Genomic DNA, 23,450 nt, shown 5'->3' with positions numbered 1-23,450 from the left:
TTATTTACCCATACACTTATTTGCATATTACATTGCACACAGAACTATCTGTACTATAACTTAATACAGTAGGCTTTGTCCATGTTACTATAACAGGTTAGGTTCTGCAATTACACGTGTATTATTAAATATCTCCTAAATATTTTAAATATTTTAAATATTTTAAATATTTTAAATGTTTTAAATGTGCTAATTCCCTTTTTATATCAGGAGGTTATTTAGCCTGATTCTACTTTTAACGCTTATGAAAATACTCATCGCTAACATCAACTTAAATTGTCTAAAATTGTGCTGACCAGTAGTTTTAGTATGGTGTACGAACATTTTAATATTGTTGATGTAATTAGGTTCTTTATATAAAATGAATGCAGCATCTGAAAATTTCTTCTTTAAATTTGCATTAACTTTCTAATTGAAAGATTGCCTGAGTTGTTTGTTTTAATTTGGCGCCTTTTCCATATTTATTAGTATAAATAAATGGTTTGAATTTTAATTGTATTGTCTGATGAAGCGTGGTGGTGACCACGCGAAAGCGCTTACAATAAATGTTTTGGTCTTCATATACTGGATTTTCTGTTATTTAACGAAGTGAATTCATGGTTCCTGATCTATTGACTTTATGGTTTACTGCAAATTGAAGCTTATTATACACTGAATCAGCGAAGCTGTTGCTTCTGTCTCTTACTGCTCTGTTGCTACACTTTTTCGTAAGTTCCAGTTCGGATTGGATATATTGCTACTCTACATAAGTTTCGTGGTGAGAGAACCTGGTTGCTTTTCTCAACTCTAGTAATATGCATCAATTTTAATGGTGTTTGAGATGTAATGTGCTTATGTTAAAATATATACAGTGATAGGCGTATCTGTTTATTCAAGCATGTAGATGGCACACCTGACATGACCAGTATAGCACCCCCACCCCCACCCCGGGCTTGGGGAATGTGGATCACTTGACTCAGAGTTTCTAACAGTCATGAGAAGACACTGACAGCTGTTTGCCAGTTCTAGTGAGGCAGGTAGGCAGGCATGTTGAAGCAGATACACCTGATGCTTGACAGTGGTAGTTAGAATGGCAGTGGCAGTTTTTACATATACAGTCTGACATACGGATAGCGCACAACGTATAATTAGTGTCAGCAGTTAACATCATTAGTATTGGAAATATGGACCCCTAGAATGAGATACCTACACCACTGGGATTGAACACATCATCAACAATGTGTGTTTCAGTGACCAAACAGGCAATCTGTGCTGTCAGTCACTGTGTGGAAACAGCAAGGACATGAACAGAGCTGCCAAGAGACTTGCTGTGTGTCTTGGCATGTGCTCCATTGGCTGTTTAAATGCATGGTGTGGGGTTTATGCAGTGGCATGGGAATCATCTGCACCTGTTTCAGCTGTCCCTAATGACAGCAGGCTACTATACTAGACAATACACCACCAGGGCCACTCTGTCTGCAAGGGGGAGTTTTCTTGACATGACATGCATATATGCCACTGTTGGAGAAATCATAAGTTAGGTCTCTGGGGGTGGGCTCTGGAATGTTCTCTGCAACACATGTGGGATGCCCAGTTGCAGGCACTGTGAGAAAACTGTGTACCTCTGTGGATGCTGCCCTTGAAGAAATAGTGCATCACAAAGAGGCAGCACTGGTGTCAATCACTTCGTTGATGACTGCAAACTGGGAGCCATAACTGACTCTCCAGCTGACACGGACATCCTCCAAAAGGGCCTTACTGAGACTGACACCTGGTATCAAAGTCATGGCCTCAAGCTAAATGCCAAAAAATGCATAGTCATCCCATTTGGGAAAAACAAAACATCCACGAATTACCACATAGGTGGAAGCCGCCTTAATACAGAAGAGGTAATAAGAGATCTGGGGACCCAGGTAGATAGTAATCTCTCCTTTGACAATCATATTGCCAAAGTAGTTAGGAAATCCTTCTATGTGGCCCATCTAATTACTAAAGGGTTTGCATCTAGAAATAAAGAGGTTATAGTGCCCCTCTACTCGTCACTCATTAGACCCATCATAGAGTACAATGCCCCATTTGGGATGTACCTCACAAGACACTTCCAACAGCTGGAAAGACCACAAAAGTACCTCACCAAGAGGATTAATGGTCTCAAACATATGCCCTATTCAGCCCAACTGAAAAAACTCTGGCTGTACTCAGTGGCATATTGCTTACTCAGAGGTGATCTCTGCCTGACTTACAAAGCCATATCCAACTCAGAATTGATGGACATGCTCCACCTATAGAAATCCAAGTCACTGCGAGCCACGTGCTCTAGTGAGCTAAACCTCACCACAACAATAAATAGAACATGCTGGAGGGATAGATTCCTGTCACCAAGACTCCCCATGCTTTGGAACAAAATTCCAAATGACATCAGGCAAAGCCCCTCACTAACACTCTTCAAGAGAAACCTTGACGTGTGGATGGGTAACAGAAAATACACCCCTGGGATCACTTCATTGGCTCTGCTTGACAGAGGATCAGTTAATTAATCAATGGGGCAGCGAAAGCTGACACACTCTGGCTAAGCTTATAAATGCCCTTGAGCAGATAGCCTAGTACCTACCTATGAACCTATGAATCTATGAACCTATGATCAGTGACAGTAACCTTGGTATTACAAGCCAATATCAGTCTTGTCGGTATCAGCCTGGCACCCACTCAACCCTTTAGTGATGCCTGAACACAGGCTGCAACTCATGTATGGCCATGAGACAGTGACTCTGCTGAAGGAGTTTATGGTTAGGATAAAAATGGTGCACATACCGGTTCCCTATTAAATCAGTGAACACTTAAAATAGTGAACACTATTTAATCAAACCTTTTTGTTCAAAATGGCAAAATGCCAAACACACGGAACAGCGATTTTTTTTCCCCTGGGAAAAAAAAAATTGCTGTTCCGTGTGTTTGGCATTTTGCCATTTCGACATTTTAGCATTTATTATACAGCGTTCGCTATTATAAGCATTTGCTGTTACAATATAGACCTGCACATACATACTTATGTAGACAGACACACACACACACACACACACACACACACACACACACACACACACACAAACACACAAACACACAAACACACACACACATATCTTTAATGTGTTTACTGAAGCAGTTTGTATGGCATGTACTGCATGTGTATTTCTATTCAACTGGGTGGACTTCGTAGATAACTATAATGTGGGTATCTGAGACATGTTGCCTGATGTATATGTATATACTGATACAGATATAGATATATATGATATCCAATAAGCAGCTTACAAGATGCCTATTCTTAGGCATGACAAAAGCAAGTTTATACGTTTTCCTGTTTACACAGTGACAATGGGCAAGTATGGGGGCAACGGTATCCCATATTCCAAAGACACCTGATACATGTTGGATCTGCTATTCTCACTGTGTGATATATAAATACGGTGGTGAGTTCTGCAGTTCTTCACCCTATTGGTTACTGCAACCTCAGCCAGTGTCATGAGCTACTATCAAATTTCACTGTAGCCACATATCATTCATTACAATATAGGTCAGGACTGCCTGCGCTGTCCTTTCTGGTGAAGTACTAGATCATATACTGCCATCGATAACTGGGTACATGAAGTGTTGCTTCAGGATACCCAACACACATTCCACTAATACGTATATTTAGCTTTGCACCCTCTTATACCTCTCTTTCATGAACTGCTAGGTAAGTTAGACAGAAGTCCCTGTCTCTGGGTGCAGTGAATACCAAGCATCACTTTTGAAGGGAATAGTGCATGGGTTAGTCTTGGAGTGCTGCAAGTGGCCTGTTCCACATCACAGAAGATACTGCATGCTGACACTGTCTTCTGGCACAGATACTTGTAGACAGCCTGATCTCATTACAAATCTGCTGTAGTGAATGTCCGAGCCAGCCTCATCTACCATGTGTGGGCATCACCAGCATGGTTAGGGTTACTGCAGCAAATACTGGGGATAAGGTAATCCACACAGCAGACTAACTGTCAGTTAAATAAGTGGAAGCCTCAGTACTGGGGTTAAGACAATCCACACAGCAGACCATATGGTAGTTAAATAAGTGGAAGCCTCAGTAATTCATGTATGCGGTAAAGTGTACATGAAGGTATGTGGTAAAGTGTACATGAAGGTATGCGGTAAAGTGTACATGAAGGTATGCGGTAAAGTGTGTGTGTGTGTGTGTGTGTGTGTGTGTGTGTGTGTGTGTGTGTGTGTGTGTGTGTGTGTGTGTGTGTGCGTTTCCACAGGCTGCAGCACTGAGTACTATAAACAGCCCTGCCCCTCTGTGGTAACCTTCACAGTGGTTTATCATTCTTGGGGATAGTTACAAGGTGATGTACTCCCCCACATGCTACAGCATGCTAAGAGCTGCAACCAGTTTCATTCATTTAAATGACGAGGATATACTTTGGTCATTGCCTGTAGGCCTATGCAATGTCTCTGTGGTTCAGCCTCTATATTTGAGGCCTGTAGGCTGTACCATTCTTGCAGAACAACTGGTAGGAGATCCATATGGGTAATAAGGTCTACATATCAAAAAGAACACCAAGCACTGCTTTATCTGATCTACTTGTAACATCTGAGATGATCACCCATGTTCTTTCTGCTCAAGTTTTATATATCAAAATATTATGGGATGCACCTGTTTCTGCTGTACCAGTCAGTGTGCATATTTATAGTGTCTACAAATCAGCTGTAGCTTCACAACACCTTCATTTGCTTTTCATTAATGTCCCTTAGTGTTCCTGTCCCATAACATCTGTCAGTTCCCATGAAGCCTGCTGTAAGCTTACATAAATCTGTAGAACTAACTTTTATGAATCTCAGTTTTTGTCTGATACTTGCAATGATTTGTATAATATTAAATTAGTTTGCAGGCATTTTTACAATTGTTTTTATTACTGAGGAATCCTGCTATGCGTATCTATCTTACACAAAGCTGTCTTGAATTCTTGTATCAAGTACATTGTTCACTTAAACATAAACATTACCTTCTTCTGGGAGGTTCTTATTGATAACAAGTTTTCCATGCCGCAGGAAGTTTAGAATGGGTCCAAAGTAGGATGGGTCCCTATCAATGAGATATGCTCCAGTCTCATCCTAGACAACAGAAAGAGGATAGAACACAATGACACCACATGCCCTGTTTGCAGTTTTCTCAGCAAAGATTTAGTTTAACATTTCCGAAAACAAAATTATTCTGGCAGGCATATTAAATACATTCACTGTTTCTTAACATTTTTACTTTCTTTAAACTTTGACATAGACCAATTATTTCACTTCCCTGAAATGCAGAGGTCGAAAGCACATAATGGTGTTCACATCAAGAACCAAAGCATAGGACCTTGCAAGATCAAGATATGTTCTTTGAGCATACTCTGAGGTAACCTACATGTTGAGTGTGCAGGCACTATAACTGCAGTTGGACACTGAGGTCAAAATGGATGGAGTAAATTCGACAACTGAACATTAATGAAGAACAAATAAATAAAATGCGTAGCAGTTATGTAGGGTAGCAGTCTAAATCATGTAAAAGAACCTCAAAGAACAGGAGTACAAGTAAAGCAAAATACTAAGCATGCACTGTTAAGAAATATCAGTCTAACCTATTAAGCAGTACCTGAACACTAAGCATCACAATGTTGTTTGCCTGCCTCACCTATCCCTTAAATATGCTAACAATGTACTACAGAACAGCTTGGTATAGACGTGGCAAATAATATATCAGTGGTGACCAGGAACCGGGTGCAAATACTCAACTTAGTTACAAGAGTGTAAGTAAAGAAAGTAGCAGAACACTGCAATTGCTTCATTTAACTCAACAATTAAATGCCAGAGAGAAGCAAGCATCGTATTATTGATAGGGTTTAGAGGCATAACAGTATTGTATAACATATTTCCACTTTAATGCTATCACTGGTAAATTTAAGTTAAGTAAAAATATATATTTATCTGTCATATATATATATATATATATATATATATATATATATATATGTGTGTGTGTGTGTGTGTGTGTGTGTGTATATATATATATATATATATATATATATATATATATATATATATATATATATACATATACACACACTCACACACACACACACACACACACACACACACACACACACACACACATACACACATACACACACAAGCTGGATAGCTGTTTACGGTGACAGTGTGTGTAAGCACTGAGATTTCATAATTCATGGTTGAAATGATATTTCAACCAAATGCTTTTATCTTTTTTAATTAACTATACAACTTTTCATGGTGCATAATGTTTTTTTTTTTAATTTTAAGTGAGGGTGCATTTACTGACAAATATAATGGCAAAACAAACTGTAGTATGGATTAGTGAATGAAGCATGTTTCATTAAAATAAAAGAAAAAATATGTTTTGTTGAAAGACCATTTCACAATGCAATATGAAACTAGCACATTTCTCACACAGTGAGGAAATACAGCTTCCACCTTTTGACTGTCTGCCACACATTGCTGCAGCCAGTAATCTGTGTTGGCCTCTTAACATGTTGAGAGGTCTGTAAGTTCCCCTTTGCCAGAACTCTGAAGCCTTCAACAGTAGTAACAACAACAAAAATACAGTATTTAATGGACTTCAGTGTAGCGAGCAGAAGGGTAGTATAAGTGATGGAGAGGAAACTGCCACTGCAGATCTAGAGGTCAAGGAAGCACACAAGCTTCATATAATGGAGTTTTGACTGCATCACTTCTAGGACACAGTCCAGCTAAAGCCTCTTGGGTGGCTTGTCGTGATAAAATACTTCCTGTAATAGCAGCTCCAGTTGCTGTACTGGATCAGCAATTCTCAGCTTATAGTGTCTTGCTAAGGTATTCAGTGATGCCCAGATAGTGCCTGCAGAATGTCAGCCACAGATGCCTTTCTAAAAAAGGCGTGTAAGGTATCCACGGATCTTGTAGTATGAGCATTACAAGCCTGAAGTAGGGTTTGACATACTTTTGATAACAGTAATACACTGAGACAGCCAGGTGGAGCCAATTAGAATCTTTTTGGCCCCTCTTTTTGGAACACAAATAACAATCAACAATCCTTTCTCAATGACCTAGTTCTATTCAGGTAAATTCTGAGCTATCTGTGCAAACCCATACAGTGTAGTAAATATTCACCTTTGCTGGAACAGTTAGGGGAAAATAGAAATTCAAAGGAATGATTAGTGTTACTCTCTGTATGGTGATGTTATGTATGAAGGAAGGATGGCATGCAAGGAAACTTTATCCATGTCAAAAGCAAGATATGGTGAGAGAGCACACAAAGCCCACAACTCTCACGTGTCATGCTGAAATAATGTCTTTGAGGAATAAGAGATTCCAAGACAGATTCTTTACTTCTGTTGAAAAAACTAGTTCTGTTGAAGAAAGTTAAGCAATTCGAGCAGAAAATAAAGGCCCCATGTGGAAGATTTGGAGACTTGATAGGAGGACAGAGAAGAAAAGTTCCTTTCAGAAAATATTTTGCATACTTTTAAGGGGGCTACAGAAGCGGAGTATACCCCTTGGTGGAGGTTCACATTAGCTGCTAAATTAACTTTAACAGATGAAAAATTGAGTCCCAAGTAAAATATTATAGGGTTAATCCAAAATAAGCTGTGACTGGATCTATCCCTCTGTCCATGACCATGCCCCAAGTTAATAAAATAACCCATTTTGAATGATATGCCTTCCAGGTACCTATTTTCTTGGCAGAAGTTAGAATGTGAACCTCAATGGTTGGCTATGAAGGGTCCCTGGCTATCCCTAGAAGTGTAGAAACCTTGTGCTTAACCTTAGGGAGTGAAGGTCCAGATGAGACTGATCAGACAGATGGGTATACCTGCGATAGAGAGGATTGTCCAAGAGGTGATACCAAAACAGTGGGAACCACACATTTCAAAACTAAAAGAGGCTGTCAGAATTACCTTGGCTTTGCTCATCTTCATGGATTTTAAGATAATAGAAAACAGGAGAAAGACATAAAGACATTCTATGGGCCACCACTGGATCAGTGCATCCATCCTGAAAGAGAAACAAGGGAAAATATCTGCTGCATTTATAGTTAGCTGTGGATGCAAACAGGTCACAGCAGAGTTTTCACCAGTGATGAAACAGCATTTGAGCTGTCACTGGATTTACAGACCATTTATGAGGTATCAGGAGATATCAGCTGAGCTTTTTCACAAGAGAACTGGCATAAGCCAAGATATGTGTAGCAACGAGTAGGTGACTGCAGACAACACCCCACTCCCAAACTCTCATGGCCTTCTTGGCAAAGGAGATATGAATGAGCTCCTCCTACTTGTTCAAGTAACATACCATTGCCATACTGCCAGAGTGGATGGCAATGACTATAGAAGGGAGGGAGTCTTGGAAAGCCTGAAAGGTGAAGACTGCCCTCATCTAAATGATACTAATGTGCAATGAGGCCTCCTGAGCAGGCCAAGTGGCTAGGACTATTATGCATAATGTCCTTCCACCCCGAAGGTGATGTCCATCATTACTGTGACTGTGGGTGATGGGTTATGAGCCTACACAGAGAAAAACTGGACTCCAGACTCTACCAAGGAAGATAGCTCTTGCATTTCTTAGAGATTTTTATGATGGAATCCCATGAGTGTTCGCTACAGAACTTTCATAAAGTACCTTGCACTGGATACCATAAAAATTGTGGAGACCATTGAACCTACTACTGAACCTTAGGGATTCTTTCCATAAAGTACCTTGTATTGGGTACCATAAATATTGTGGAGGCCACTGGACCTAGTACACCAGGCAAAGAGAATATTAATGGAAAAAGTGTTTATTATTCTGTGAACCATTCCCTTGATTAGATTAATCCTTTCCTGAGAGAGAAAGGTACAATACGTCTCGGTGTCCTGAATGCATGCTATAAAAGTTAAGCTCTGTAAAGGTACTACTTGAGGCTTTGCAAAGTTGAACATGATGTCCAAGGACTGAAATAACTGAAAAACAAATCCCTGGATACATTCAGGGTCTGTATTTATGAGGCTGCCAAGACCTAGTCAATCAGATAGAGGAATACCATGGATCCTTGAACTCATAATTCTGTGACAGCAGAGATAAATTTGGTAATCACCCTGGAGGTTGTGATGAGACTGAACTGAATGGCTGTGTGTTGAATAGGAAGTGACTGACTGCTACACAGAAGTGAGGGGAGCTTTCTGGACTCCTGCTGTTCTGATGCTTTAGTATGTATCCTGGAGGTTGAGATACAGCATGTCCAGTTGACTCCAATACAATGAAGGACAGACTTCACCATGACCATCTGAGGGGGAATGTTGAGAACATATAGATTTGTGCTGTACAAATCAAGAATGAACCTGATATCATGGATCTTCTTGGACATAAACAAGAACCTTGAATGAAAGAAGCCACAGCCTTGCTGGTCTTTTGGGATCGCTTGCATGGCTCCGTCTCTTTAATAACAGGTCATCAACTACAAGTATTACCACATCCTTTCAACACAGTGGAAAATCTGAAAGAGAGGACTGTGGATTGGTATGCAAAATAAATAAATACATACATATATAAATAAATAGCTATACAGCCACTAAATATGATACCTCATATGATACCTCTTATGTGTGGCATCCTGCCACATAAACAGATGGTGAGACAGATAACTTCTGACAGCCTCCAGAGTGCAGCAGTCAGGAGAGTCTTCAGGGATTAGAAAACTTTTCTCCTGAGGAAAGGCCAATTGATCCCTGATTGGTCTGCTGAAATCCTTTTCATCACCTGGGACCATGTCCATTCTCGTGATTGATATGTCATTTGCAACATTTCCTAGAATCTCAGAAATTGTCACTTTGTAACCACTGAAACCAAAGTTGGCATGGACTGTGATCCATTCTAGCTAATGGATGTTCAGTTTTGGAGAGAGTATTGCCCTCACCCTCTTGTTTAATGCAGCTCCTACTGACCCTCCAAACATCAGGGTACCACTGAGTGGGGCACTGATAAACTGGGCTTTGGTGTTCTCAGCAAATTCAATCAGGCATAGCCATCTTTGACAGCAAATAGCAAGACCAGCACTATCTGTCTGGCAGTACCATTCTCTGCACTGTAACACACAATGTTGGAGTGATTGGAAACAGAAACTGAAGCTGACAGTTTGGACGGCAATTTAGTCTTGACCTCTTAATCTGACAAGAATACCTGCTTCCCAAACCTGTCTAAGGAAAGTGACTCATTGAAGGGGGATGTACAGCCTTAGATTGTAGCTCTGGAGCCTTTTTGTTTACAGCAGCTACCAGTGCTGAGTCCACTATCAGGTTTTGTTTCCAGCAAAGGCATTTCTTAGACAGATGAATAATTGTTTAAAAATAGGAGCCACCAGATCAGGATTCTTAACAACATAAATCACCTCCAGTGTAACTATTTTGTTTTCTGGGGAACTACCCTAAAGGAAGACGTGGAAGATCAAAAGGCCTCTGCCAGAAGGAGGTGTCATGTGACCACACCGCTTTGGTCCTGAAAAGTTCCAAAATCCCCCGATCTTGTGATGCACAGTGGTCAAGGTAGGGAAGTCACCCTGTTTTTTTGTTATCCTTGTCTAGGGTAAGGAATTCCATCAGGGGAGTCCATCTGTTTCATCTTGCATTTAGCCTGCATCCCGGACCCTGGAAAGGAAAAGTCAAAGGAAGAAGAAGACAGTGAGACAAGCAAAGGCCATCTGGCTCCATCTGTACTAGACTGGAGGGGGTAAGGCTTATGCATAAAAGGATGGACCCAAGTAAGACATGGTTTGAATTAACATATGCATTTAAGTCCCAAACAAAAATAACATGCAAATACATTGGCCTTATTGTCTGAAACTCCACATCCTTGAATCTCAAGTATTGTCTCTGTAAAGTTTAGGATTTTTTGTGTTTCTTAGATGTTACATACTGCACAAAAGCACTGCTTAGTAGTGTTTCATAATACTGTTTCAGTAATAATGACTTTTCTTTAATTAAGTATATATTTCCTCATGCATACATCTAGCCACCAAACTTTAAAGGAACTCAAGGTAACAGTTCAATTAATGATGACATGAAAGGAGATGGAAAACCTAAGCAGGAGAAACCATCTTAGAGAAACCACATAGCCAAATAGAAGAGTACCACAGGAATGGCACACAATGCCACACCATAGCACAGAAATAAAAATGATCTAATGGCCTTAGCTAACAATCTAGTAGACAAAGAGAAATCACCTTCAGCCAGAACTGTTAATACCAAAGTAAAGAAAAATATTGATGAAGTATTAAGAAATAGGTAAGAGAATAAAAAATGTGAAATGGAGATGGAGCCAGCAAATTAGGCAGCTAGTCACTGACTGACATCTGTATCTCCATTTTATTTATCAAGGACTTCAACACTATTCAGCCATAATGGCAAGCTTCAATTGCAGTAAAAATGGGCACTTTAGATTAGTTAATCAACTAGCATCTTTTTTAGGAAGAAACTGGAGCACTGAAGGGAATCCACACAAATGGAGGAAGAATATGCATATTAAGGATATGCATCAATAATCAACACTGATCAATATTTATGAAACAATGTAGTAGTAAGCATTGCAACTAAAATATTCATTTTATATGTTTGGAATCAATCTTTGCCATTGTATGCATATTTTCCATTAGAGAAATGGTGTTTCTTGTTCAATCATTATGCAAGTTTTGTAGAAAACACAGTCATAGTTAAGATTGGATGAATGGAGAGGCAGCCTTGGATGCAAGTTGTGTGGGAGCAAAATCAGCACTGTAGAAGATGTACCAGTCAGTCCATGCAAGTCAGTGATGCAGTTGCTTTCTTTGGACAGCTGGGCATGCAGCAATATCTATACTTATTTAAGCAGCCATGATTAAGATAGTAGCTACTTAAATTATTTGCTTGGATGTGTGTGTGTGTGTGTGTGTGTGTGTGTGTGTGTGTGTGTGTGTGTGTGTGTGTGTGTGTGTGTGTGTGTGTGTGTGTTAGGGACTGTAGCATGAAGCTAGTATGCCTATTTGCCACAGCTTCTGAAAGATATTTCAGATAGATAAATTGCTATTATGTAGAAACATAATCCCTCTTTGCTCAAATGACTTCTTTTTTATATTTAGCTCTGCAACACTATGGGGAGAGCACCAACTGGGGGATTGCCCAGGATGCCAATTGTCCAAGCTACAGCTCTGACAGAAATATTTATGGAAGTTCCAGAAATTCCAGAGTGCCCCCCCCCCACCTGAAGATTATTATGGAACATCTTAACTCTATTCTCCAGACCTTAAAGTGTCACCTCTATGGGCCTTGATAACATATACCTCTTTAATCTACAGCACCAAACATGCTTTCTTTGAATAACTCCTAAAACTGTTCAGCTTAAGCATAATCACAGGGTATGTATAATGCCCATCCATAAAGGGTCGCCACTTCAGATCCATGGAATTATAGACCCATCAGCCTCATAAGCGGAAATGGCAAAGCCATGCAATTTATTAATTTATATCTGATTTCATAAACTGCAATATAAAAACAAAAGTTAATAAAATCATGCTCTAGACATATTATCTCATCCTATGATCATAAGGTGTATATAAATGATATAAAGAACCAATCTGAACATAAAATTTGTAATGACCGAGAATGTCCTACTTCAATATTAGTTACATACAACATACAACCTAATTAAAACATTATAGCCTAAGTATGAGAAGCTAATATTGATCTATACACCATATGTCATTCGAATAAAGGTAAAAACTGAGGAGAAATCTTCAATAAAGTACTGGGAAAGTGTTTGTATGGCCCAAAGAACATACCAGCCATGCGGCTAAAGATATACATGAGAATATACAACAGAGCGACAACAATAGCATTATAATGCACACACTGGCTTCATGGTCAGATCCAAAACAAAGGGTTCTTCACCAACCAAGCAGATTGTTGATCTAAATATTGAGAAAGGAGCTAGACCAAAATCCAATAATACAGCTACTACTAATTTTTTGATGGGTTCCTTACCTTTGCAGATCAACACCATACAGAAGGGTGCATGGTAACAGTGCCGAGGCAGAAAGAGGAGAAAAATTTCAACAGAAGGATAACTCATTTAGATGCTGATCAAAATGATCTGGTATTAATTTGAGTGATTTCAATTTGACCACACAACAGCTTATGCTCTTGAATAGGTGCCTCAAGTTTATACTAGCAACTCTCTCTATTCTTAGTGATGTCTTTATTAATTTAAGAATGTTTTGTTAGAATGTTGTGTTAAAAACTACTTATGTTAATAATGAACAGACAGATGTACGGAGTTACAACAAGCCCAGTACCTTTTTGCGATAAAATAATATGACACTTGATACATTCTTAAAGGTATGTGAAACAGACATTACTACACAGCTTAACAAACCTAGTCATCATTTTCACAATTTAAGCTGAGGAAAGAGAGGTTCTTAATGTATTAAGAGCAGAACAAGCACTAATAATTAGTGCAGCCGATAAAGGAGGAGCCCTGGTGGTTATGAATAAATATGATTATGTTTTGAAGATGCAAAATATGTTGAATGACCTTACTACATATACACCGATCAGTCAAATTAGAGTTAATAAAATGATAAAAGACATTAATGACACACTTTACGAACCATTGATGTCACATAGAATAAATGAATCCCTCTATGAATTTTTTTCAAATTAATCATCCAGTGATACCTATTATCAAAGGTCTTCCTAAGATCTATAGAGATGTCCAAAACCTACCACTATGCCCTATAGTAGCAGGTGATAGGTGGATAATGGAACCTCTTTCAATTTTCATAGAGAGGGAATTGAAGTAGGTTATTCCCTTTGTCTCTAGTGCCGTAAAGGACACAAAAGATTTCTTAGAAAGTTTATCTGCTCATATGGCTACACAGAATGACACGCAACATTTATATATGGCAACCTTGGATGTCAATAGCCTATTTACTGTTATACCTAATGATTATGGTATCTCAGCAATCAAAGCATTTCTGCTTGAGAGGATGATTTTCTCTGAAGAAAAAAATGACCTACTGCTTAAGTTGCTGTGCATTGTCCTGGAAAACAAGTCTTTTTATTTGAGGACAATATATACTGGCAAAAATGGGGAGTGGTCATGTGTATTCCCTGTGCTAATACCTATGCCAACCTGGTTTTGGCCTTTTGGGAAAATAAGTATGTTTTTAATGCTAATGGCTTCAGTCAATACCTCAATTTTTACAAAAGATTTGTGGATGATGTTTTAATTTTTTGGCATGGGACCATGGATAAGTTACAGGATTTTGTAAACTACCTGGAAAGCACCACTGACTTCTTGCGCTTCACACTTAATTACTCACATATCACCATTGATTTCCTAGATGTCGCTTTGGAGTTAAATGAAAAGGAGGGTATCAACACCACTATCCACTATAAAGACTGCAAGAAGAATAATTTGCTGCCCAGGGACAGCATGCATCCCCACCAAATCTACCACAATATTATTAAAGGACAACTGCTTCGGCACTCCAGGTTTGACACAAGGGATGCCGACTACATACAAAGCTATCCATGAGCTACACAACAGTTTGAACAATGAGGATATAGTCCACGGGACTTTCAGAAACATCTCATTGAAGTCAATAGACAAAGGGGTACCAAGGGAAAACCATATTACTCAGTTAACAAGCCTAACGGTACCACATCAGAAGTTGCCACTTCGTCTTGTAAAATCTCCACTAGAGTTAATCTCACCTACTCAAGTGACACTGTTATACTTGTGAAATTATAAAATGGAACTGAATATCCTACTGAGTGATGCTGGTATACATGACATAGTAGGTGAGACACCAGCATTTTCATTTGGAAACAATAGAAATTTGAAACAACCACTTAAAACAAGACCATGAAAACCACAAATGTTGAAATTAAGTAAAATCGGTACCCATCCCTGCAGAAATTGCTCTATGTGTAAATATATACAGGCAGGAAAGACCTTTGTACATCTAGTAACCCAGAAGGAATATAAACTAAATTTCTATGAAGACTGCAAAACATGTAATGTTATTTACATCGCATGTTGCCGACTGTGTTCCAGCTTCCATGTAGGCAAGACAAACAGGCAATTAAAAGTACGGGTCTCTAAACACATTAGTGACATTTGTTTAAAGGATGTAAAAGGTCCCTTGTTCAAACATATAAATCTTAATACACAGCATGCATTCTATTTTCTAGTAATACAGGTTATATCAATGAACAGCAGAGGAGGTGACATTAGGCTAGAGATAGAACAGAAGGGGTTACAATGGATTGGCGACCTGTGAGCTGACAAGCCTCCAGGTTTATACACGTGCATACTCCTCAAACCTGCCTTGAAGAGAGATTGACATGAAACATACATATTTTTGCTTCCATGTTTTAATGTCATTATGCATACCACCAGATACCTAGGGTTTATGTCTTGTCAGATAAAACTACACATCAATTCACTAGAGGCATAATTTAGTTGCATCTATGCAATTTTTTGCATCCATATCTTGAGTTTTGCTATTATCTTATTTTACATATTTTTCACTGTGGTATGTTTAATTTAATAGATTTTTCTTGAAATAGTTAATTGTGGTAACTTTACATCAAATAGTAATTTATTACATTTCAAGGGTGCATTCGTTTTTAAGAATTATGATTTATTATTTTTATTTTAATGATGCATGATGTGCACATTAATAACTGTTAGTCTTTACATACAGTTTAAAAATACAAAGTATAAATGTTTTAGGATGATAGTTTATACATCGAGTAGCCAGTTTGGTTCCTTCATGTTTGATACCAATATAGCAAGCCCTGAAGGTGTGTTAGATTTTAAGAGTTTTGATTGTTTTTCTACTTCATTGAAGTTTTCTCCTCAGTTTTTACCTTTATTCTAATGACATATGGTGTATAGATCAATATTAGCTTCTTATACTTAGGCTATAATGTTTTAATTAGGTTGTATGTTGTATGTAACTAACATTGAAGTAGGACGTTCTTGGTCATTACAAAGTATATGTTCAGACTGGTTCTTTATACCATTTATATACACCTTATGATCATATGCTCATAGGATGAGATAAGGTAATGTCTAGAGGATGATGTTATTAACTTTTGTATTTATTTTTGTATATGAGAAATTTCAGCTCCCCATTCTCTTGTTGAAAGTATTTGTTATAAGAGACAATAAGATTTTTAGATATTGCTTTACAAACATAAGTTATTTTGATCAGATTTAGATCAATGGTTAATAAGATTATTTTTTTTGCTTTCACAATGAATATATTTACAATGAATAGTGTTATTGTTAAGCTGGTTAGGCATTACTGCTTTGCCATATTCTAAGTCACATGGTTAACATTTTATGAATGACGGGCTATGCCCGAAGGGGTGTGTGTGTACAGTTAGTAGGGTTTTGATTGGTTGTTACATGTTTTTAAGTTGTGACATTTTTTTATTAATTGATCTGAAAAAGGTTGTGGATTATTGCCTGAAAGCGCTTAGCCTTGTTATTAAAGTTTATTGTTATTTTAGCTGTGGCAGCCTTGGTACTTATTCATGTTATTGTTTTTGGTATACATTTAAGTACCTGGCCTCGGTGACCACATTTTTAGTCTGGTTTTGGATTTATAATGTGTGTGTGTGTGTGTGTGTGTGTGTGTGTGTGTGTGTGTGTGTGTGTGTGTGTGTGTATATATATATATATATATATGTTTACTAACATAATATGGAATGGCACTTACTCGAAACTTGGCTGTTTGAATGCGTGTTGTCAAAACTTCCGCAACACGGAACTGAAAGTGATCAAAGTTATATTAGTGAAAGTGAGTACACATTTGCTGATATGAAGTCAACAATATGAATGAAGATTGCAGTACAGTGAGGATCAAGAAATTTACCCTTTTATTCACTCTAGTGCGACCTGGGAGTTGGTATACTTGATTTGCAGGGGACATGAGGGGTGCTTTCCCCCTGCAAAAACAGAAACACAGACTTTCGATATTGAAATTTTGGAAGTTCGAATGTCGATCATCACTGTTGTCATGTTCAACATTGTAAACTTCTAACATTACCATTTTCCACTTAATAATTCGACAATTTGTTCACAAAATATTATAAATTTCAAAATTGGGGCGGAGCCTAGATGGACAACTGGTAACAGCTTTTTTCTTGAGCTCCATATCAGTTACTAAGAAACAGGGAAATTATTATTTAAAATTCTATTACCCGTTCCTTAAAGTTATACAATCTATTTGGGAATCTATAATCTACTAGATTCTCAACTTTGGAGCCTTTTCTTAAAAAAATTTCCTGTCAAAACTAAGGATTATACAACTAAACAGAGATGAGCAACTCAAAATTTGCACATGCTGATTCTACATTAAGGAAGGAGATCCCATCTATATCTACCACTCACCAGGAACTGTCTTTAAAAATGGATAGATTTACTGACAATCTTGAAACTTTAAAGATGAACTGTCAACAACAAACTGATGTTCTGAAGGAAATCCTCCAGCAGGAACAATCCAAAATTCTGAACATTGAAACTTCATTGAATGACATAGATAAAAGGCTTAAGGAAGATGAATCCCACTGTGAGACCATACTGCAACAAAAATAACTGGCTGATAAATAAAGTAGATGACATTGAAAACAGGGAGGACAACAAATATTAGAATCTTTGGTCTCCCTGAAAAAACAGAAGGAGAAGATATTATTTCCTTCCTAAATTCCTGACTGCCTTTATTTTTAGATTGAGAGAGCACATAGAGCCATAGGGAAACATATTTCTTCTTCTCCTAATGCTTCTCCAAGATCTATTGTTGTGAAGTTCCTATCCTTCTTAGATAAAGAACTTATTCGGAGAACAGCTTGGAGGAAAAGTCTCTTATCCTTTAAAGGAAACCAGATAAGGCTAGATAATGATTACTCCACAAGAGTCCTGGAAATGAGGAAAAGCTCTTGGCCATTGGTAAGGTTTTTAAAGCAAAATAAAATTAAAGCACAATTAGTCTATCCAGCCAAAATCAAAATCTACCACCAGAATGAGATGAGATCTTTCAACAATATAGAGGAAGCTGTTTCTTTTATCCAAAACAATAACATCATTACAATCTCAGAAGGTATGGACTGGACACCATCTATGACCCTTAAAAGATCATCTGTGAAAAACAACTGGATGGATGTAAGAAAAAAGAAATTGAAAACTGGAGCCAAAATTATTGGACTTCCTAATTCTCTCAAAGATCAAACTAAGTCATAAAAGTTTATGGAAACCTAGACATAAAGAAGTATGTATCATCACTTTATTTATCTTGCATATGTCTTTATAAAACTTGCAATCTAAAATGAATAATGCTATACTATTATTAGATACAACTGCTAGTGATACCTAGGATGTATAGCTAGTTGAATACTGCACACACATATGTTCTTTTATTTATTGAATTGTCTTTAGATACAGCTGCTAGTGATACCTAGGGTGTATAGCTAGTTGAATACTGCACACACATATGTTCTTTTATTTATTGAATTGTCTTTCCTTCCTTCCATTACTTTGTTATGGGAAGAAGAGGGAAGTGGTGTAGGGAGAATTTTGAAACAGGTAACTTTAGAACTGTCCTTTTAATTAGCAATCTGAAATAGATAATTTCAGAATCTGATTTTATATATACAATGCAAAGAACTCTTGTTATATGTTTATTTATTTATTTATTTATTTTTCCTTTTTTTTTTAAGTCATTTCAAGCATTCTGTCACTATATGACTTCAACATATTATAATATTCTTTCCCGACTCTACTTCCACCTTAGCGTTTTAACATTCCAAACTGTCATTTCTTTCTTTCGTGAGGAAAGTAACCTCAAGCACTGCAATGAATTCAAAAGTTGCTTCTCCCTTTGTTTTTTTTTTTTTCACTCAAGTACTCTCGTGGCTGCCTGTAAACTGAGCTTTGTTTAACATTAAGAAGCTCGCCTGAGTTGCCTTGGCATACTGTGATAGAAATTCGTGGTTAGCTGTACGAGTGTTGCTGACGTGTAGCGGAGATCTCATTTGCCTATCTCGCTGATTCAGCAGCCTGAAGTTACTTGAAACATAACGCAAATAAGACATCAAAGTAAATGTTAGAAATGATTAGAGTTGTTAATTTGATCCAAGTAAAATTAAATAGAAACTGATCTCTGTGGTAACCAGGGCATGGCTATGTAGATGGCGATGACATCACTGCTACATTACAAGTCTCCTCGAGTGTTTGGGAAATTAACAGATCAAAAATTAATAGATTTGGCTTTACATAATATGTCACTAATAATTAAATACATTATTACTCTAGTCTACACACAAGCAACTGTATATATATATATATATATATATATATATATATATATATATATATATATATATAAAAATGAAAGCATTCTGTAAATAATGGATATCAAAAGATAATAAAAAGAAAAAAGGAATCTTTCTGTTGAATGGAAGAATGCTTACAGCTGTCATCGTTCGTATGTTCTGGCTGTTAATGACAAATGGAGCTTGGAGATGGGCAAATGCTTCACTCCATTGGGACTTGCCAGTCCCTCTCTAGCTTGCTTTTGAGTGGTATTGGACTAATTGTATGAAAGCAGGGCACAGAAGGCTACCTTGGTGTGGGAACAAGTTTAGTTTATGGATTTCCTAGAAATCTTCATCATTCAAATAGCCTCTGGTAAAGTGATATTACTTTTGAGTAACATGAATGAGGAAATGCTATAGCACACTGTGCTGTTTACGCTAACATATTCTTTATTGAGGAAATAACTGAATGCCACTCGACCACAGGGGGGGACATGCAGGCTTCGCACGGGGGGGGTGCTCCAGCCGAGAGTCAAGTGGGAGAGCTTTTTACCATGAGGCAACACTGGTATAGTCTAGAATGGTATAGTAAAATCCTTGATCAATAAATCAAAAAGGTTAACATGACAAACTAAAGTGGTTATGACAACTGTGAAAAATGAGCCATGAACATCAGATAAGGTAATCTTCGTTGAGTATATCCATCTGTGCTAATTAAGAAAAGGCCTGAATCAGCCTATGCTTATTTTTGCATCTAAGTACAGTATTGCTTTTGACTATATCATAATCTCCTTTAGTACAGAACTCCACCTTTCACAACCCGACTGTAACATGAGCATAACATCAGAACAGATGCTGTTCCATCCTGAGGATGCCACATAGATAATACAACAGATATATTGTGAAATCCTGTGAATTTGTACATACATTAAGCATGTCTGGTACCCTGATCACTGTTGTGCACAACTGAATACGCGAGGAGGAAAGCAAATCAGGCATTTGTTATTAATTCATACCTATTAAGGGGTTCTAGGACAAGTATAAGTTAGAGATGTGAGCCCATACATTGTACATCATGGCTGACAGTAACTAATATATGTTTAAACAGGTTCTGATGACTCATAGAAATCTTAAAAGCTCTGTACTAAGACCTCAGTTTGTGATCAAGAGCTGTCATAATAATTTGGTGACAAGTTAGTAGAATATAGTATAAATATTTAGTTACAATTGGCTCTAACACATCTAAACTGTTCCTGTTTAAAATCTCCCAGTGGGTAAAACAGTAAGGACAGTCATAGGGAGCGTATAAAATAATTTTCTAGTACCATCATTTCACATTTCAACTCAGGCTCTTTCAGTTTTGATTTGGGATATCTGCTTCATTTGGTACAACTATGCTGTACCTTACAGTGTAGCTATTGAGGAAATATACAATATAACTGTTATAGGGGCTGGCCCATGAGGCACAAATATTCAAGATATTAATAAATTTCTGCTTAACCATGCTTAGCGATGTTACAATTAATCTCCATCTTGCAGTTGGTATATAAAGACGTTAAGCTAATTTCAAAATGTTAAAGCCCTAGAGGATTACTACTATTGGAATGTTGTCCTCATATACAATAGTGGGGGAAAAAGGATAGCAGATAGATGTCTAGTTAGATATGTGATTTTAGAACTCTGAACATTTATTGAAACAAGAGTTAAATGAAAATGAGTCTATCTTATTATGTACACACAATAATGTCTGCAATATAGACTCTAATATACTTATCAGTATATGAGATGTGATACGAGAGATTATCTGATAACTACAATAACAAATAATTGGACAACACGTTAAGAAGGGGAATTTTCCTTTAATTCCATTCTCAAACTTTTCTTTCAAACACAAAGGCTCTCTTGGTTATTGACAAAATTAATACTGAGAATGTAAATAAACATATATGTGCATAATGATATGTAGATATAAATATGTGCTCATATATATATGGATACATAAGAATATGAACAGGTGTATATATATATATATATATATATATATATATATATGAACAGGTGTATATATATATATATATATATATATATGTATACATATAAAAGAAACAACTATTATGATGAAACAAAATTTATACACAAACACAGTACTATTGCAATTAACTAGGTCACCATGTCTGACCTGAGTAAAAGGCTGAAGATTAACTATGAAGTAACGGGGACTCACTGTGCAGTGCTAAATGTTGAACTCAATACATAAGGACTGTAATGACAATGCTAAGAATTATATAGCAAATGTTTCTTTTCATTAAAAGAAGGTTGAAAGAGAAATAGAAAGAGGAAATAAATAAAGAGGAAAGAAGTAAATATACATGTACAAAAAAAAAAAAGAGTTTTTCTTGAATGAGTAATGACTCTGCATTTAAATATCTGGAGCATTTCTCCCCGGGCCTCCGCTGAAAACAGGCTCTGTGGAACCTAGTCGGACTTTCCCGGTCAACAAATGATAAATAAAAAATAAATAAAAATGTTCAAAATTTATTGTTGATGAAATATTAAGACATGCTTCTTTATATAAAACCTTGCATAATTTGTTAGAAAGTAAATTTATATTTATTAATTGTTGGAGTCTTTCCACGGTTATATGAACTTACTGAGTTTGTGATAGATAGGAATTGCTTGAGCAGTATCTCCTCTGTCAACCATCATCATTTGTAAATATACATCCCATTTCCATATGTCCTGCTTATGATTATACTATTGTAATATTGTTACTAACTAGTAGCAGTAGGGAAATATGTGAAATTACTATATAAAGGAGTGACAATCACATAACACCTCATAGTGAGAGAAATGCTTTAGCAATTAGTTAGATGTAATATCTGTTACTATAAATACTTTAAATGCTGATATACTACTGTATTGATCTATCCTGGTTAACACTGTTATGTTTACCTATCTTTAAATTATTGGAAATTTTATGTATTCAGATGCTCTTTGAGACCTTAATTGATAAATATCACCTATACATGCTCATTATCAAATTGTAAATTCTTTGCTTCTATAATAATTCATACAGAAGTGAAGATATGTATTTTTTAATCAAACAAAGGCTTATTAGTGAAATTTAGTTGTACTATATATAATCAAACTATATATTATATCAATATATTGTTGTTCGCTCATATCAATTAATCTATAGAATTTCATAAAATACATACTCTGGAGCCTCAAGTTGGGCAAACTTATTCCAAAAAATTGGAAGTGATGGTTAATCTGACTGGATTGTTTTTCCTGTCAGATTAGGAATATTTTACATTCCATGTCAGTTAATGGATTTACTGATTGTTAAACATTTAGCTTTAAATATTTTTTTCTTTTTTAGGCCTCAGTCTGATATTAAATTGTATTTTATATTGGGAATCAGCACCTCGTCGCTAAAATATAACCTTTCCAAGAAGGGTATGCAAATCCTAAATATTATAACTACTTTGTTATCACACCTATTACACTCTAAAACATTGAATAAATAAGATGGATTTGATTTTTCTTTCCTTAAACGTTAATGGATTAAATAATCCAGGGAAAATACTCAACCTGTTAAAATACTTGAAATTAAATAAAGCACAAGTAATATTTTTACAAGAAACCCACTTCAAAATAAATTATAGTTTTAGCTGGAACCCGAACAAATATCTAAAACTATCCAACTCCTCATACACTAAAAAGACCAGAGGTGTTCTAACACTATGGAGGAAAAGTGTTATTTCTCCTCAAATTTTGTATAATTATGAAGATAAGGAAGAACTTTTATCAATTATAATAATAAAATTTAGTAATACAATTTGGACACTGGTCAATTTCTATTGGTTTCCGGGAATTGGGGTAACAACAATAAAAAAACTTAGAACTCATCACTAACAATTCTAAGGGTAGTTTGATTTTAGGAGGTAACTTTAATTGTTTGCTGAATGACTCAGAAACTACTAACAAGAGACCTTTTTGTATTACTCATATAGGGAAAAATCTTAAAAAATGGGTAGATAACTTACA

The 23,450-nt window shown here is 36.7% G+C and overlaps 1 protein-coding gene across 1 annotated transcript in view; it reads right to left on the bottom strand.

Moving 5' to 3' along the window:
- Positions 1–23,450, bottom strand: part of LOC122798939 (BTB/POZ domain-containing protein KCTD17-like) — a 557,165-nt gene that overhangs the window by 425,987 nt on the left and 107,728 nt on the right. The window contains exon 2 of the mRNA XM_044068018.1: positions 5,019–5,127. Within this exon, the coding sequence (XP_043923953.1) occupies positions 5,019–5,127 (109 nt within the window). The remainder of the gene's footprint in view (positions 1–5,018; positions 5,128–23,450) is intronic.

Source organism: Protopterus annectens, chromosome 1.part0 (genome assembly GCF_019279795.1).
Source record: "Protopterus annectens isolate FY-2018-M chromosome 1.part0, PAN1.0, whole genome shotgun sequence".
Classification (NCBI taxonomy): Eukaryota; Metazoa; Chordata; order Ceratodontiformes; family Protopteridae; genus Protopterus; species Protopterus annectens.
Note: the sequence above shows the minus strand (reverse complement) of the source record. Positions and strands in the feature narration are given on the sequence as shown.